The 19,222-nt window shown below is 43.1% G+C and overlaps 1 protein-coding gene across 1 annotated transcript in view; it reads right to left on the bottom strand.

Moving 5' to 3' along the window:
* The window catches only part of LOC144150943 (uncharacterized), a 48,285-nt gene extending 33,411 nt beyond the window's left edge, over positions 1–14,874 (bottom strand). Inside the window, exons 1-4 of the mRNA XM_077682250.1 lie at positions 14,755–14,874; positions 6,792–8,222; positions 4,917–5,429; positions 1,987–2,715 (exon numbers count right to left, since the gene is read on the bottom strand). Of these exons, the coding sequence (XP_077538376.1) occupies positions 1,987–2,715; positions 4,917–5,429; positions 6,792–8,222; positions 14,755–14,812 (2,731 nt within the window). The 5' untranslated portion in view covers positions 14,813–14,874. The remainder of the gene's footprint in view (positions 1–1,986; positions 2,716–4,916; positions 5,430–6,791; positions 8,223–14,754) is intronic.
* Positions 14,875–19,222: the final 4,348 nt, after the last annotated feature.

The raw sequence follows: 19,222 nt of genomic DNA, 5'->3' as shown, positions 1-19,222 counted from the left end.
CTGGAAATGGAAGTAATCACCGGGGGAGAAAAATAATTATTTGAAGTGTTTAACTGAGTTGCACCGCGTTCAGCTACACTCGATGATGATTGATAAATGCACCTCCAACTCAACGGTGTCAGAGTGGTGAAACATGCTAATGCACACAAGTTTTGTGACCAGTCACTTACCTAAATGTAGGAATCTAACACTTATACCAGCAAAGAAAAAGAAATGGTCCTTGCAGCCACGAACACGCTAATCGGCTGCGATTGTGGACTTAAACCATCGTGATGGTCATGAAGGTTGCGTACAGCTTCGTTGATTGATTGATTGATTGATTGATTGATTGATTGATTGATTGATTGATTGATTGATTGATTGATTGATTGATTGATTGATTGATTGATTGATTGATTGATTGATTGATTGATTGATTGATTGATTGATTGATTGATTGATTGTAGGGTTTAACGCACCGCCGTAACGCAGGCGATGAGGCGCGCAGATTTGGACAGCTCCGGATTAATTTTGACCACCTGGGGATCTTTAACGAGCTCCAAAATCTCGTACACACGGGCGTTTTTGCTTTTCGGCTCCATCAGAAATGCGGCCACCGCGGCAGCCTCGCTGCCTTCAGGTCTTACGCGTTAGTGTGAGCTTCCCTCATATTTTTGGTAGAGGGGGCGTTTAACCCTGTCGTCAAAAGACTGAAATGTTCGTCTGGGATCGCTAGTGTTCAGTGTAATTCGTTGATTTCGGGAAGATTTACACGGAGAGATAAATGCGCGCAGGGAAAAATCCGCGGCATACCTTTTCGCCAACGCTTTCTGTGTACGCCACATTGGTTACTGCTTCATCTCCGCTTGCGTATTCTGTGTACGCTCTTTGTGGAGCACAAGTTCTCTCTAATAAGTCTCGTTTACTGGGAGAACACTGCGTAGTTCTATGGCGTAATGACAATATTTGGCTGCAACGGCTGAAGCAATCTAAAGTTCGTTCCGTCTGGAGGAACATTTTTGTTTGCCACAAGGTGTAAGTGTCAGTTATATCACAATTGTTTATTGTATTGCGATAAACAAATAAGGGCGATTAAAACAAGCCGGAATTTGCTGAAATGATAACTGAGTGATATATAAAAACATTCGAGTCTATAGGGAAGAATTTTAATGAGGCTTGTTAGCTCCTTTTTGTCTGAATCATTGATGGCATTTTAGGGCTAGAGCCCTAACTTCTTCCAACTTCTTCTGGCCAATGTCTTTGTACCAGATTAACGAAATGTACTACCTTAGAATAGTATACACGCCAATTTTTCTTGTCAACATAAGTAATCCTCGGAGTTGTCGTACGACATTTTTTCATGATTCGTTGTAGGTTTAAACACGGCCAACAACAAAAAAAATGACTTTGAAAGGCCCAATTCAAGCTTCCCGTCAAGCCAGCGAACCCCAAAAGGTCTCTAAAATTCTGCACGGCTAGCTCCCTCGAGCAATCCTGCTCACTATTTTCATTAGCACTTGCAAATATGCTTTGGAGCGTTATTTGTATAGCTGCAAACTACCTGAATTTTTGAAAAGGTTATCCCGTCTGCATCACATAAGTTTAGGTTCTGTTAACTGCTCCCACTCTCGGTGTAAATATGAGAGGGAGATGTACAGACGCTGAACTTAATTTTTTGCCCTCGTAAAACCCAGAAATAACCTCCATCGCGGATTGTTTCTGCTTTCATAAGAATAATGAGACGCTCTGTTAAATTCTTCCCCGAGATATAGACTAAAAGCTCCCTCGTGCTCAGTTACAATACCGTCATTAAAAGCCGAAACAGATGCTGTAAAAACGACAGCTATAAGAAAAAATTACCCATCCCTAGGTTCCAAGCCCAAGTTGTAATAATCCAAACAACCACTCCTGCTAATAATTCTGCTCCAGTGGGCCCATAAAGCCTTACAAGCAGCGTTCGATAACTGTATGTCACTCGGTCATATAGTACTTCAAAATTGTACTCACCTGAAGTTTGGCTTGGGTTCCCTTTGTTGCCGGCACCAAATGTGCCACGGACCGAACCAACTCCACTGCTTTCACGTCCCATACCATTTGACAGGTGACTAGCAGGCCCCGTGGGCAAGTTTCTGCCAGCTCCTCCAAAATTATTACTGGATGTAGGAATATTACGGCCTCCGAGAGTGCTTCCGCCAAAACCCAAGCGGGTACTTTCTCCATTATTCATTCTTCCATTAAAACTGGACGTGACGTCTCTCCTTCGACCAAAGCCTACATTGGAGACACTGCCCAAACCTTGTCCAAAGCTTCCCACAGGTGTGTTTTGATAGCCTTGACCATTTAAACTTCGTTGTTCTTGTTGTTGCTGCTGCTGTCGTTGTTGCAGCAGTAGCTGCTGTCGCTGTGGCTGCTGCTGTTCCGGTTGTTGTCGTAGTTGCTGCTGCTGTTGTGGCAGTTGTTGTTGCAGTTGCTGCTGTTGTTTCAATTGCTGTTGCTGTAGTTGCTGTTGTTGTTGTTGTTGTTGTTGCTGTTGTTGTTGTTGTTGTTGTTGTTGTTGTTGTTGTTGTTGTTGTTGTTGTTGTTGTTGTTGTTGTCGTCGTCGTTGTCGTTCCACTAGTTGCTGTTGCTGTAGCTGTAGATGTTGTCGTCGTTGCTGAAATTGCTGCTGCTGTATTTGTATTTGCGGTTGTAGTTGCGGCGTTGCTTGTGTAGCGCCACCTCCTACCGGGTTGGATCCTGTTAACAAACAGAAAACGCAAGCTGTTTTAGGCACATTCGAAAGCAAGTCGATTTATAACCGACCGCACAAATTTGCCATACAGTTAGGGCTTAATTGCAAATGAAGACCCGAACATATCAGCGCGCAATCACTTCTCTTTGGTTAAACTTGCGCCTCAAAAAAGAAGTGAAATCGGTGCTCTAATCTCGCGTGACAAAATACACCAATGCCATTTCAAGGCATTCAAGCATATAAACAAAAAACACACTCAAGTTTCGCAATTCGGCCTTATAAAAACCAGGAAAGTACCCTCAAAACACGTTTACACCCACCCGACGTTTCGCGTGTTTCCGTAGAAAGTTGTTATATACCATAAATATTTCCAAGGAGCCCTATTTTATACGGCAGGAGTTTAAAACCACAGAACTAGCTTTTTCCTATATCTTGTTTCAGTAACCATTACTTATCCATAGGCCTAAAATATAGTTTAATGGTGCATCACGGGTTTCACTGTTAAATATCAAGAATAACTGAGGGAGGTACACTAAATGTTAATAATATTCTGTAAACGCACTATGAAAAATTCTAGCATTTTAAGTTCTTTAATTATTTTAATAGTCATTTAGTATGTGGTATATTTTTGCTACAGATTAGAAGCGAAGTGCGGGAGCTTTTGGAAGCAGTGATGCGGATTGCAATTTATTTGTTGAGCCCGAACATTCGACAGGGTTTTTTACGTGGGGTTGTTGAAAGGTAAGTAGCCTTTTATCATCTAAATAGAAGGGAAGACTTCATTTATAAAAAAATGATTCTTTCTGATAAAATTTTTATATAGCACTAATGCCGAACCACGAAAGACCCAAACTTAAACTTCTCTTCATGCACTCACAATCGATGCAATGAACACATTCAGTGAATTGGAGTCGTTATATCGTATCCATTAAAACAAACAGCCACTCTCTGCTGATGACAAGGAATGTTTATAGGACAGTGGAAGAAACATAATTCGCGGTGGGCACTCGTGCCAGTGTACTCGTCGCCTGTCCGCACACTTCAAGCAGTTTCCCATAGCATGTTCCTGTTCTTTTGGTCTCTCAAGTTTTGTTGAAGCATTCGATTACTGTCGCTCACAATGAGGACATCTTAGTGGTAGGCTAATCAATATTCCGATAGAAAACTATCGACGACCTCATTTCGTCGGGAAGCTAAGCGCTGATACAAAGCCATAAGGCCTGATACAAAAGTGCTGATACGTTACACGGTAGAATTCCTGAAAATCCTGCGAAATGGTTATTATACGAAATACCCCACACACACACAGTTAGTCATCCTTGAGTGCACTCTATACCATATAATATCTCTGGTTTTTGACACGTTAATGCCCACCTGTGTTGTTCAGACATCGCATTGCCTCAACTTAGGACATTTCATTATTATTTGAGAGGTATTCCAGTTCAGAAAAGGTTTCTTCACTAGACCGACTTCTTTTGCTAAACGCTCTGCTTCGTAATTAATGGAGGATGGGACAGAGCTAGATATCCTTATCCCACGTCCTTATCACCTTCCTTTTGCGCACCTTCTCAATCCGGAGAGCAGCAGCTGCTGGCGCTCACAGGCATGTTCCGGCAGCCTTCCATTAATAGGAATACCTGATTTTCGAAATTTTATTACCATCCATGCACTCTTCATAATATATTGAGAGACACTCCATAAATGAGTCTTTATAGCCTGTTATCGCTGGAAACAATGAAGATTTCGCAAAAGGTGTTTAGCCATGTGACCAAAGCTAAAGTGCTGTCGACTGTTACCCCTCTAGTTCCTGATAACGTGCCAACATTCTAAATCTACTTCTATTTGTTTTGACACTCATGTGGAAATCATCTAAATAAACTACGTTTGGCCCTCTTCGACCCTTTCAGGCTGGAAAAGCCAAACTTAAAATGCTTCACTCCACAATACTCGGAAAAGATAAAGTTCCAAGGTAGCAATACCTTATGCTAAGATAAAATATACGATGAACTAGAAACTCATGACAACAAAATCAGAACAGCGCGGGCCTTACGTCTGTGTGTACGTTACTCTGTTGACGTTGTCAAGGTTAATTTTAAAACATGCCCGGACATTATTTGTAATACTGCAGAACCCTGTAGTCCCTGATTGCTCTCTAGACAATGGTTTCAACGGCTAAGTGGACCCGCAACACAAGACATTTTCTCACCTGAATTGACGACGGCCATGCCACCTCCAGCACGGACAGGTGTCCCACCGTTCGGGATTGCCGAAACTTCTCCCACACCACCAGCAGCCGCTGACCTTCCAATGCTTCCGGGTGGGCCACTACTGAAACTTCCGCCGCCTCTTCCTCCACTCAGTCCTCCGCCAACATTAGACACTAATTCAGTACGAAGGCTGCCAACATAATCATTGCTCAATCGCCCTCTGGACGTTCTGGCCGGTCCACGTCGATAGCCTTGGGTGCCTAATCTTGGTTGTTGTGGTTGTTGCTGCTGTAGTTGTTGTTCCTGTTGCTGTTGTATTTGTTGCTGTACTAGTTGCTGTTGTAGTTGCTGCTGTTGTTGTTGCTGCTGCTGTTGTCGTAGTTGTACTTGTTGCTGTTGCTGTAGTTCCTGTTCTCGTTGTTGTCGTAGAAGTAGTGCTTGCCCTTGTTGTGGCTGTTGCTGTAGTAATTCTCGTCCTGCTGCTGCCCCGCCTTGTCCAAGTGCACCATTTGCTGTAAAGAAACAGGCAACGTAAAACTTTCGTCAGCCCATTTTAGCGTACATTGTGCAAATAACCAGCTCAACCTCCCGCAAATGCCCTCTATGCCCTGTAAAAAACTGAAGGATCGTAAAATTGGTATGAACTTTCTTTAGTTAAAATTATTCTTCAGCGGCTGAAATCGAATTCTTTCTCCCCCTTTTCCCCAACATGTAGGGCGCGCGCGTTACCGCCATTAGTGCTAACCACCTGGCCCGTGGTTCTGTGGTATTGCAGCCAATAGGTGCCTTGCACGAGATGGAGGCCACTGTGAGCACAGCACCTTTCCTAATAAAATTTCCCATAGCTCCCGCTGTGGCATCGACGAAAAAGTGTTGACTTTTCAGCCCTTATCACCCACTTCACGCGGCGTGCCGTGCCAATGGTCTAAAGGGCTGACACTGAGACAAGGCGTAAAGGAAGATTGCCCTCATTAATGCTTCAATTCCTCCTTGCTTTTTCATCTTCTACAACCTGATCAGTCGGTTACAGTAAAAGCGACTGACGTTTTGACATTTGCGCTGCTTAAACTGTTCGTGGTCTTTGCATTTGTTATGACATTACCAAGAGCTTTCTGTGTGTGGGCACCCGTGGTTTGAACCGTGATTAACATGGCAGTTCCTTTTTCGGTCAGGGCGCCGACTCTCACATGAATTGAATGTTATGAACAGAGGTCGTCATGAGCATGGCATTTTTCCCAGTAGAAATGACGACCTGAACCACCAGGATACAGATGATGGCGCTGGTGCTGGTGCGATAAACATCAGCGCAAACGTGCTCATAATAAGTGCAATCAACTGAGAAAAAGATGAAATAGCACTGAGTGTGGGCGAGACGATTAGGACACCACGCTTGATAAACGGGCATCAAAAGCAGCGCAATCCAGTGCAGTAATGCCGAAATTAGGCAAAAAAGCCAAATCTAAAGAAATTACTTCGGCACCCGATATCCACGAGTTCAGGCAGGTCGCATCTAAAAAATGGCCATGGCACCATTATTTCTGACTTTTTCTGAATATAAGCATGACATTACATTGCAAAACTGCCCCAGCGAACGGTTTCAGGCTCAGCGACGCCTAAAGAGCTTTTCAATATTCGATAACTGATTGACACTTTGTGGATTCACGACATGACGTTTTACTGACCTAAGGCGAAGTTACTCGGGCCACCACTGTTGCCACCACCTAAGGAGTGAAAGCTAGGACCACTTCTGATTCCACCAGTTGCCACGCCGTTTGGAAACTATCCTCCATTTTATGTGCCAGTTTCATAAATAGTTTTCCTATATCTGCACCAGCACACCCGTGGGCACGCCTTTGCTATACCTCCTGCAGTACCTGTGCCGGTCGGTTGATTTCCTCTCATCAGCCGTCCAGGAAGACCGCCTCCTCGGACTGGGCCAAGGCCTCCACTAGGACCTCCACCAAAGGCATTGCCCGTGCTTGCTCCGCGGTTTCCGCCAAGTTGACCTTCAAAGCCCGGAGGGGTTAAAATGGGAGGTCGTTGTGTTTGTGGTAGTTGTTGCTGCTGCTGCATTTGTATTGGCTGTAGTTGTGCTTGTTGTTGTTGCTGCTGCTGTTGTTGTAGTTGTTCCTCTTGTTGCTGCTGTATTTGTGTTGGCTGTGGTTGTTGCGCTAGTTGTTGTTGCTGCTGTTGTTGTAGTTGTTCCTGTTGTTGCAGCTGTATTTGTGCTTGCTGTTGTTGTTGTAGTTGGTGTTGCTGTTGTTGCTGTTGTTGCTGTTGTAGTTGCTGCTGTGCTGCTTGCTGTATTCGTAGTTGCTGTTGCTGCTGCTGCTGCTGTTGTAGTAGTTGCTGTGGTTGCTGCTGCATCATTTGTGCTTGCTCAGGTTGTTGCGGTAGTTGCTGCTGTATTCGTAGCTGCTGTTCTTGCTGCTGTATTCTTAGTTGCTGTTGCTGCTGCTGTTGTAGTTGCTGCTGCTGCATCGTTTGTGCTTGCTGCAGTTGTTGAGGTAGTTGTTGCTGCTGTTGTTGTAATTGCTCCTGCTGTTGTAGTTGCTGCTGTTCTGGCTGCTGCGTCATTTGTACTTGCTGAAGTTGTTGCGGTAGTTGCTGGTGTTGTTGCAGATGCTCCTGTTGCTGCTGCTGCATTTGTGCTGGCTGTTGTTGTTCTAGTTGTTGCTGCTGTTGTAGTTGCTGCTGCATTGGTAGTAGCTGTTCTTGCTGCTGTATTCTTAGTTGCGATTGTTGCTGCTGTCGTAGTTGCTGCTGCTGCTCTATCATTTGGGCTTCCAGTAGCTGTTGCGGTAGTTGTTGCTGTTGTTGTAATTGCTCCTGCTGTTGCTGCTGTAATTGTGCTTGCTGCTGTGGTTGTAGTTGTTGTTGCTGCTGCTGCTGTTGTAGTTGCAGCTGTTGCTGCTGTGTCAATTGCGCTTGCTTTAGCTGTTGCGGTAGTTGTCGCAGTGGTTGTTGCAGTTGTTGCCGTTGTTGCTCCTGCATTTGTACTTGCTGTAGTTGCAGTTGTGGCTTTTGGTCCTGTTGTAGTTGCTGCTGTTGCTCCTGCTGCATTTCTGCTTGCTGTAGTTGTTGTAGTTGCTGCTGCTGTTGCTGTAGTTCCTGCTGCTGAATGTGTAGTGGTTGTTGCGGTTGCGGTAGCATTTGTGATGGTGGTTGGAGTATTCGTTGTGGCTGTTGTTGTGGCATTTGTTGCGGTGGCTGCGACACTTGGAATACTGACATTTGTTGTGGTTGCCCTTGAGGTTGTAGTTGTAGTTGTGTTTGCGGTCGATAAAATCTCCCGGGGCTGTTTCCTGTGACAAAAAAAAAACAAAAAACTGGGTAAGCACATTTAGAATCAGATTTCATTTATAACCAGCTCATTTGCAAAAAAGGAGGAACTGAGACTTATTAAAAATGCAGATACATCTATAGGAAGGGCAGAAACCATTTGGTTGCTTTCAAATCACGCCTTCTCACCAGATGTGCAACTGGACGGCGAGATATATGTGAAAAAGAATGCCAATGTCTCTGCAAGGTTTCTGCACCTCAGAACATGCAACATCTAGAAAATGGCTCCACCGAAGTAGTTTAGGACACATAAATACTTCAAAATAAAGCGTATAAAACTATTCAAAAAATTCTGTTTTCACGAAATTGGTTGCACTGTACAATCAGTGTATGAAGGTTTGCTTTCCATTTGGTAGGAATATGAATACACGCCATCCGCACTGTTTAGCTTTTCTTTTTGTAAGCAATAAACTTTCCTTTGTGTAGAAACTCTCCTCTCACAATTCCCAATTTCTATGGTGGCATCGGAACAGTTGCTGAGGGACGGCAACAGAAAACGCTGGTGATTTGTCTATGCATTGTTATCCATAATGAGCTCTTACTATAAATTTTATTATCCCAAATTAGCTGCCTTACGTGCAGTACATGCCAATCAATTCAAAAATGCAGCCCCCCTTTTTGAGCCTGTACAAGAGCTGTAATATTCTAGGATGCCCGAACATTAAAGGGGCCATGCAGAAAGAACGCGTTTGTTTCATTCGAAAAATTTAATGTTTCATAGTGGCGTCAGCGCTTGTACGGCAGCAAACGACGCTTTATTCAGTGAGAACTTAATCATTCGAAGCAAAAATTTCAATTCTTTCAATAAATCGTGTGTTTTCGTGACGTCGACAATGACGTATCCTGAGTAGAGCTTTAACGCTAAGGATAGCCTGATGACGTCGGCTGCTGCTATCTCACAGACCGCCGTTTGGTTATCTTGTTTATCACCCACTTTCATAGAGGGTGCTGCAGTACCGCTTAAGTGCCCGTGTTCGCAATTTGCTTGTAGCCAGACTGCTATACCTGCCGTATATTCATTAGGGTTCCTATTAATCCTCCCGCATAACGTAACGTATGAGTCGACAAACATGGTCATATAAGTGACCGTGCCGCTTATACCAGTTGGTCAGCGTTGTGTCATAGCATCCTCAATATATCGCACTGTTCCGCACCATCTGTCCTCAATAAACCAGGGCGCACCGTCGCGGGACAATTTTTGGTGACCCCGCCGCGCACCGGGAGTACAGTGAACTAGACTACCGAGATAGTCATCGGAGCACCGGGATTCAATCCCGGCATGCATCGCGAACGACGCCTAGAAAGCGGCTTCCTCCGCCATCTGCTGCAGCCCATCGGCTGCAGCGACGGTGTGTGGACGCACTCGCATGAAGGCGGAAACGGCTGTATATTGTAGCTGACAACGATAGGTCACTTGCGAATTCATAAGACAGCGATTCCACGGGCTGCTAACGGGCGCTAAAAATGGCCAGAGATTGCATATGCGCACGCAAACATTATGCGTCATGTAGGAATTTGGTTTACTGCAAAGAAGGTCGTGCCCGTGTCGTTTTTCCTCTCAACTCTGCAAGGAGCCACCCAAACAGGAAACAGTGACCCAGCCCGTAAAGGGCTCGTCACAACATCGTAGGTTCTATTTCGGGAAATGAGCTAGTGGGTTTTATGGCCATTCTTTTTTTCCTAATGATATAGCTTAATTTAGCAATGTTTCCATTAAAAGTGGTGCCAGTATGATTCTAACGAGGTAATCTTTCGAATAAACCAAACTTGTGTTTTTTCTGCATGGCCCCTTTTAGGCGGTATGTCGCGGGTGTTGAGAACGTTTGTAAATTTTGCTTGCTAACTTTGATGTAAAGACGAATCCCTTAAAAGTTATGTTTTCTTAATTGGTTTTTCCAGAAACGCCAATGCAGCCACACCATAAACTCCACATAAGAAAATGTTAAATTGTGCCAAATGAACTGAATATTAATGCTCCCAACGTGTTCATGAAATCGGAAGCAAAATAGGAGCATATTGTTTACATATTACAAACGGCTTACATATTGCTGTTGCCCTTATGTTCGTCTACCCACTTTTCCAGCTGTCTGTACTCATCAAGGAAGCATTCACGTCTGAAATGGTGCTGAGAACCAAATTCCATTTTTGATGCCGAAACACGGTGGCCCACTCGGTTGTTAATGACTACGGATTCCTGATGTAAGGCAAAAATTACAAAGCACGCAAAATCGCGGCAAAATTTTCTAATCCGTAGCATTCTTCGCCAAGTACCCCCACAGCCAGGATACTGTAACGCCCTGCATTCCCACAAAATTGCAGATTTGGCGAAAGCGACACCTTTACTCGTTATATGCTTGTGAATGGAAATAATTGGTCGGGTAGAATTTTGTAACACCAAAAAAAATCAAACTACTAAAAATTTTCGTAAAAACAATCCCACAAATTCAGAAATATGCGTCTTGTAAATTTCCCCAACACCGAAGAATAAACAAAGTCCTCAAAAAACGCTCCAAATACAAATGGATAGCAATAACGCAGAACCGTGTGAAGCCCTGCATTTCCACAAAAATACAGATTTGGCGAAAGTAACCCGTTGAATAGTTATACTACTGTTGATTGAGTTGACTGGTCAGACTGAATTTTGAAAAACCTAGAAATAGAAAAACAAGCAACAAAAAATTTTCAAGAATAATTTGACAAAATCAAAAATATCCATCTTATACAACTCCCCCAGGATGAATAAGCAAAAAAAGTCCGCAAAAGAACGCTTCGAATGCGGATAAAAAAATAGCTAAACCAACCAACTTTTCAGCACAACTTGCATTTTCGAAAAAGGATAATTAGGAAAGTAACGGTACTTCATCGCTCTAATGATATATATTTACATTCAATGCGAAAAAAAGAACGCTCAAAGTACTACAATTATTCAACGTATTCACCTAATCAGAGCCGTATTTGGCTGTGAAGAACTCAAACTCTAGATGAGCAGCACCAGAATGCTAGGCAACATTAGAAAATTCTCTGAATTTCAGAAGGATATTTCTGGCTCGGGTGCTTAGATATTTTGGTTTTTCAGTCTCAACGGAAAGCGCATCATCCCTCCGCCAATGACAGATCCTCCGCCAACGACAGATCCTGTCGTTCGCCCTGAACTGACGTCCACTTAGCGGACGAAGGACACAATGCTCGGTCAAGATGAAAGACTAGTTCAGTACGCCCAAGGATGTGTATTCGGCAGCACTTATTCCCGGCTCCCAGAAAATATGTGTGATTTTTATAGTCGATCAGTAATCAAACACCACCAAAAAAAACATGCCAACACTATACGAAGCCTTTTCTGTGGCTGAATAAATTTTGGCTCAGTGAGAATACGAACGTCATGAAGTGAATAGCTTAGGCACGACTTCGACAACTTCCACCAATGGAGTTGCAGATGGGCTGCTTAAGAAGACGAAGGCAAAAAATACGACCAGCAAAAAACAATGAGGGAAAAAGTGTAGTGCTGTCATATATTGCTATCATATATTAAAGATTGCTCCACGTGCCCAAGTTGAGGTTGCGTTTTCTGTGCCGGATGCGCTTGTGAAGCTGTGTAGAAAAGGTAATATAGAACCACCAGTTGATCCCGCCTGCACACAAAACTGCACAGCTAACAACTGTGGTTCATTACATGTGTTTTGAACCCTCTTAGTGAGCCTCCAAGTTTCTGCCCGGTAGGTGAGTACCGGTAAGATGCAGCTGTCATACACTTTCTTCTTCAGGGACAATGCTAGGCTGCCATTCATTATCTTAGAATGCCTGCCGAATACACTCCACCCCATTCTTATCCTTCTGATTATCTCTGCCTTATGGTTCGAATACGGGGTCACAACTTGGCCTAAGTAGATATCTTTGCTTACCAATTTCACTGCTCCGCCACCTATCTCAAACCGCTGTGCTGTCCCGAGGTTATTGATCATTACTCTGCGTATTAATTTTCAGGCCCACGGATTTACTTTGTCAAGTGCGGTAAGCATGCTTTGCAATTCGTCCACCCAGCAAATCTGAGGTTCCCGCGGTATTCTCCGTTACCACTTACTCCCACTTGTTCTCAATCCATTGTTCTGAATACTTGTTGTAAACATGCTGTGAATAATATTGGAAAGATTGTGTCCAAACTTTGGTTATATCGTCTCTTTATCGTTTGACAAGAAATATGTTTGACAAACGGGGAGATGCGTGTATGACAAATTAAGAGGATGTAATTACGGCGTGGGAAAATCAACCAAAAGTCATCGTGGCATACGTTACAGTAACTACGGGGAAAAACCTATCTTAAGGCACCAAATTGGCACCACAACAGCAATGAAAAAAGACGCGTGAACGTCCCTTCTGCCGCGATGTCGGCTAAAGAAATTGCGTGAACCAACAATTTGTAAGCGAAAAGCGGCCGGACAGTCATCAGGTTTGTTTATTTGTTCTCACTTGTTACGCGTCATTTTCTTGGTTTTGATGTCATCATGTCTGCTTTGTTTACATGCCAAACGTAACAGCAAAACATTTTGTTGAGATTTAAGCGCTTCTTGGCCTCGTCCCTGTTGGTTGTGGTGTGAAACAACACTACACAAAACTAACTTGCCCAAGCGTATGTTGACTAATTAAGAGATGTAAGTGCGATTTTCCAGAACTGGACCCTAAATTTCATAAGCCGGCGTAGTATAGAAGTTACTTTTGCGTTGAAATATCTGTCTAATCAGTTGTAGTGTCATCGTACTTTTGTCAATGTCTTTGTAATAACCCCGGATAATAAAAGCCTGGTTCGTGTCCTCCTAGGGCAATATAGGTTTTGTCCAATACTCCGCCTAATACCGCCTCATAACGTGCTTCTAAAGGTTGCTCGCGAATGGCATGCGTCGTTGAGTGGCAAATGGTTGAGCTATGGAATATGCAGTGCTGTTAGAAACTTTCCAATACATTAAAAAACTGGCGTGAAATACTTACGGTTTACGAGGAAGATTTATTGATACTTAGAATATTTCACGCTTCCCGCGAATACGCGGGAATACTCAATCGAGGGAACATAGCGTCCGTGCCTTCATACCATGCAAATGGGGAATGAAATTTTTACTGTGAGTGTGCCCGCAACAAGCATATTTTTTTACACCGATGGTCGTATATATGTCCCTGTGTCTTCTTTGTGTTTTTGTATTCTTTTTTTAAACAGCATATTTGCACCCACCTACAAGCGGAACTTCGCATTTTTACGTCAAAGGGGCATTTTCCTTGCCCTCTGAGTATCAGCACCAAAAGTAAACACCTAGCTATTTTCAGGATAATGCAAGTAATCAATGACGTACCTACTTTCAAAGTGCAATGCAAATTATTTTATATCATCATATTTTATCCTGGTTCAATTACTTCAAACTATTTTTCACCCTTTCTAACCAAAAGTAGTACCAGAACTGTATAGAACTTTCTGAATTTTGAGTTGCGTTCGATACAAAAGCAAGACTTGGGACAAGCGACACTGCGGATAATCGACAACAAAAAACCAAAGCCAGACTGAGTAGTACGATAACGTTGTATCAAAGTCGCAGTGCATGGAGCATAGGCAAGATGGTGGATCAAAGTGCCATGCTTGTCAGAAAATAAATGCAGTAGTCATTTCTTTAGTTTCAACACCTCCGGAAATAGATCATGGTCGGTACTTGAAGAATAGGGGGAGATGTATACACTGCGATATTTTCTATTTTTTTCTGAGCTTGGCACTTGTTATACATAACCTCAATTTTTTTGCATGTTTCAGCGTAGGAAATATTTTAACGAGAAAATTTCAGCCTTGCATTGGGCTAATTTTGAAGAGAATATTTCTGTCAGGTAGTTCCTATTTACTGCAAGTTCGGTTGGCTGTTTGCTCACACAACACTGTATGGTTGAATACAGAACAAAAATTGACTTCTGAATTTTACGCTTAATAGCTACAAAAACTGCTTACTACTTTTCGAACTCTTCCGTGTTGGGAATAGTTCCCTCACTAGCGTTCTGATGATATATGTCGCGTTTTTTTCCACAAAGCCTTTATATAGCAAGATTCCTGTGCCAAGTTGAGTACTTTTTGCAGTCACCGTTGCGACTTCAGACGCACACGTCAATGCGCTTTCAATGAACTACGCCTGTGGCTTGGGGTTGTAAATTATACCGCAAAGAAGGCTTTTTTTTTTACATTCTATACCTTTTGCCTAGCTCGCCTAACCAACCAGTAAAATTTTTATCAGGGCAAAATTACGTGAAAAAAGATCAGAAACAGCTTCTTGAGCAACTCGATCATAAAACCTTCTTTCCTTGCCTCTTTCACGGTGAAAGTATCAGTCATTAATCTCCCAGCAGTGTAAAAAGATACGTTTACAAAGTCCACATATTACGTTCACTTACTCTAAAGTAAAAAGTCCTATTAAAATTGCCTTTTTGTAATTTTCAACCTTAAACAAATCAACTATATAGAATACACAGACTTACCTTTTGTCAAGCCTACAAAGGCCACTAAAGCCACGAATAAGTCCAGATATTTCTTCATTGCCTTGGGCTCCCTGGTTCCCTCTACAAACGCCCCCTCTCACTGCCGCCCAGAGCAGCCCATATACCGGTTTTTGTACAAAGGGACCTGCCTAAAAGCTACGTCAATACAAAGACGATCACCAGATGCTTACTGAATGATTCCCGAAGGTAGCTGCAGACAAAAAGATGTCAAATTCACTACTGTCTTATTATAACTGGATGAACGAGCTATCAGACTGAATGGAGCATAAAAATAGAACTTTTGCAGTCGTTCTTTTCTTTGGGTCCTGTTATTATCACAGGACTTTTCGCGCAGGTGTTTCTATAGCTTTTCGCCTCCAACGTGGAATTCAGTGGCTATTCCTGTCCAGGTCTGGAGAGTTTGATGCATTTAGTTATGGTCAAGCTTTTATTTGCCCACTTTCTGGTCTTTAAAGGAACTACACAAAAATAATTTTAGCGTAATTGTAAACCATGTCCGCAGAAGCACGACCCTTGCATGGAGTTCCTTTTTCTACCACCGTGTTTTTCTGCTGCGCTATTAGAAGGTCCTAATCCATAGTATGGTTTAAAAACGAATGAAAAATATTCCATCTTCGAGTCCGCGGCATCGTCACTGTGTTCTAGGCTTAGAAAAAGGCACTGAATGTAAAAAACGTTGTGTATAACAGACTAATATTCATCTTGAACGCAATTGAATACGCATGCTTTCCGAACGCTAGGTCAGGGGACTAATTTACGGGCGAAGGTCATCCCGTAAATTACCATGAGAAAAAAAACAAATTAATGGTATGCGTGCATTGATATACAAATATAACAAAAGGCTGCAGCTTGCCTCTGCTTCAAAAAAAGAGTCGCTGCAGTTGACAAAACTGGCTAACGTATTAGTATTGTCATACACGCATTTTCTGGCATTGGTGGCTTGCAAGAGCGCATTTTCCTGATATATAGCGGACGGCTGCAGCGAACGACATACATTTCCCTTTTTTTATGCGAGTAATTAAAATGGACAGCATTGCTGTCGTGGTTGGCCTGTGACAAAGCCGTTGTAATACTGAGCGCAAAATCATAGATTGGAATTCCTGCAACGGCAACAGTTTTGGACATGCAGGTTACAAACAACAACAGCATGGCTTGATGCTTCTCTGTACGTTGAGAACACCTATCGGCCCGCCCTAATCGGCAAACCTACACTACTACTCAATTGTGTCTTAGAAGCAAAAACGCGGCTTCGTGCGCAGTAATGGAACGCCTTTACTGCTTCGCGAATTCAGTGTGTGCTGTGAAACGTAACTTGCAGGTGGGACACGCGACGCACACATTTTCGTTTACTTCAAGGAAAACCCTCGTTTTCTCGGACAAAGACTGGGCCTAGTGTTTGCACAAAAGCCGTACTCTGGTCAAATTTAAGAACGCAGCTGTAGTCACCGAATGGGGGAAGATGTTTTATGATAGCGCGCACACAAACAATTTCGGTTGCTTTTTTTGTCAAATTAATACCGCACAGGCAATTGCATGGAAGAGGCGAGTGGGTAAATACAGTAAGACAAATAAAACACTGCAGTACAGACCACATGATAGAAGTAGTTATCACCTGTGAAAATCAACTGTATACAGGTAAATAAGATTACAATCTTAGTGCTGCAACTTGAGAAGTTTGGCTGAAGTTCGCATGTAATATGACTTATACATTGGGCTAGTTAGTATTGCCAGACAATACTTTTTGGCATTCATTGCAAAGGTGAACCCGAATAAAACAAAAAATGTACCTTAAACATGTGGAATTTGCGGAAACCCATGCATTGTTAGGCATAAACACCTAGGAGATAATATTAGACAAATTGGTGCGAACAAAATACGAGTTGCTAATTGAACCGACATCAAAACGAAGGTGGTTCTAGTTTTTAAATGTGCGGGGAATGAAGAAATGAAAGAAGGTCTTAGTTTTCCAAGAAATAAAGCTTACTTTATTTACATAACATAAGCGCGAAGGTAATTGTTAAGGTGGAATAACTAATGCGTGGTGAAGCGTGCTGCGTGGACATTTGATGGAATAAGCACATGCGTGCTATTGTCCGTCGTGACGTAACAGGTGTTACATCCAAGTTGGCTTTCACTCTGGATGCGCTGGCATCTCACTGACATAAAAATTTATAGCGCGGCGTGATTTGGAATCCCTGTGAGGTGATGGCTAAAAATAACAGTAGGGGATCTCATAGCGGTGATGCATAGTCAAGTTGTGAACGCGCAATTGATTAAACAGCAAAGTGTATCCCTGAATACTTTTTCTTTTAGTGGGAAGGCCGGCCCTTAAATACGGTTGGTGATATTTTTGTTTTCATATTTATAGGCCAGGCTCTGGGTTTAAGTCAGACTTGAGGGAGAATACTTAAAGCCAATTCCGGACGCAAATTTATGGTCAAAAAGGAACTCTTGCGTGTCGCTTACTTCTCAGTTTTCTTAAGCAAGTATAAAATTTTAACTCGGCACAGTCAAAACATTATTCTCTCTTTGCCTACCTATAGTATCCTGGCTATCGACCTTGTACATGAACCCCGTCTCCTAAAATCAAACAATTACGCCATCCCATGATCGCCGAAGGTTTTCAAATCCTTCAAAACTGTCTCACGACAGCCAGTGCCCAAAGTGTCCGAGATCACGATCGCGGGTAGTTTTAAGAGCAGGCAATAGTGATACAGAAGCTGGTATTTTTAGCATCAACTCTCGAGGTTATAGGGATGCTTGTGAGTTGATTTTTGATTTGATTTATTGATTCCTCAAAGGTCCCATTGGGACATTACATGAGGGGTGGGCATGACACGGCACTCGTAAAAAAGGGTAACAACATTGTAACGGCAACAGACGATGTACAGTAACTATAGCGGCACTTCTATATAAGGGGTGGGTATGATACAGTACTAGAAAGGAGGGTACAACAACGTACCGACAGCAACAGAAGGGGTACACTAATTATGGCGGCATTTCTTCAATGGCGTGCTTGAAACGAGATTGGTCAATGATTGTAGCAACTGCATCAGGTAGGTCATTCCAGTCTCGGGATGTGCGTATGAAAAATGATTGTTGAAATGAATTAGTATGGGCACGTTCCGGATAGACTGCATTGGTGTGACTAGTACGGGAAATACGGTGGGCTAGTTGGATGTACTGATTTCTAAGTTGTTGCGAGTGGAAGAATTTGTGGTAAAGACACAGTCGAGCTATTTTGCGGCGAGATTGAAGTGTAGGAAGGTTAAGTTCTGCTTTTAACGCTGAAACGCTTGAATAGTGGGAGTAATCAGACAAAATAAATCGAGCGGCTCGATTTTGGACAGATTCGAGGGTGTTGATCAAATAAGTTTGGTAAGGATCGAAGATAGCGTTTGCATATTCTAATTTAGGCCGCACGAAAGTTACGTATGCAAGTAATTTTATTGAGGGAGGGGTTAGGCCAAGATTGCGGCGCAGGTAGCCAAGAGCACGGTTAGCCAAGTTCGTTATGTGGTTAATGTGATTGATTGTGGGGGTTTAACGCGCCGACGCAACGCAGGCGATGAGGCGCGCCGTAGTGGAGGGCTCCGGATTAATTTCGACCACCTGGGGATCTTTATCGTGCGCCGAAATCTCGTACACACGGGCGTTTTTGCTTTTCGCCTCCATCAGAAAAGCGGCCGCCGCGGCCGGGAATCGAACCCGCGACCTCGTGCTCAGTAGCGCAACGCCTTAGCCACTGAGCCACCGCGGCGGGTATGTGGTTAATGTGACAGGACCAGTTTAAGTCGTGGGATATATGGACACCTAAGTATTTAACCGAGTCAGCAGAACCAATAGCAATGTTGTTAATAGTATACTTAGGTTGCACAAAATTGCGGCGGCGGTGGAAAGATACGTGCACAGTTTTTTGGATATTTAAAGACATCAGCCAGTTATTGCACCAATCCTGCACGCGAAATAGGTCTTCTTGTAATGCGGATATGTCACAGCTACTACTTATAGGGCGATAAATGACGCAGTCGTCAGCGAAAAGACGGACTTTCGACGTAAGATTTATGGGGAGATCATTTATATATATGAGAAAAAGAAGTGGCCCCAGGACGGTTCCTTGGGGAACACCGGAGAGCACGTGCGTGAGTGATGATGTATGCGAACTGGCGTGGACAAATTGCTGGCGGTCACTTAGAAATGCGTTTATCCAATTCAAAACTAATGGGTCCAAATTAAGCCGCGACAATTTTAGCAGTAGGCCATTATGTGGGACTTTATCAAATGCTTTTTCAAAATCAATAAAGATTGCATCAGTTGGAATGTTGCGGTCTAGGCATGAATGTACGTCATGAAGGAACATGGCAAGTTGAGTGTCGCAAGAATGATCTTTACGGAAACCATGCTGATTAGGATTGAAGAAATTGACGGAATTCAAAAATTTGGCAAT

The sequence above is a fragment of the Haemaphysalis longicornis genome, unplaced genomic scaffold (genome assembly GCF_048455015.1).
Source record: "Haemaphysalis longicornis isolate Haplotype H1 unplaced genomic scaffold, Haemaphysalis longicornis Haplotype H1 scaffold_81, whole genome shotgun sequence".
Lineage (NCBI taxonomy): Eukaryota > Metazoa > Arthropoda > Arachnida > Ixodida > Ixodidae > Haemaphysalis > Haemaphysalis longicornis.
This window is presented reverse-complemented; position numbering and strand designations above follow the sequence as displayed.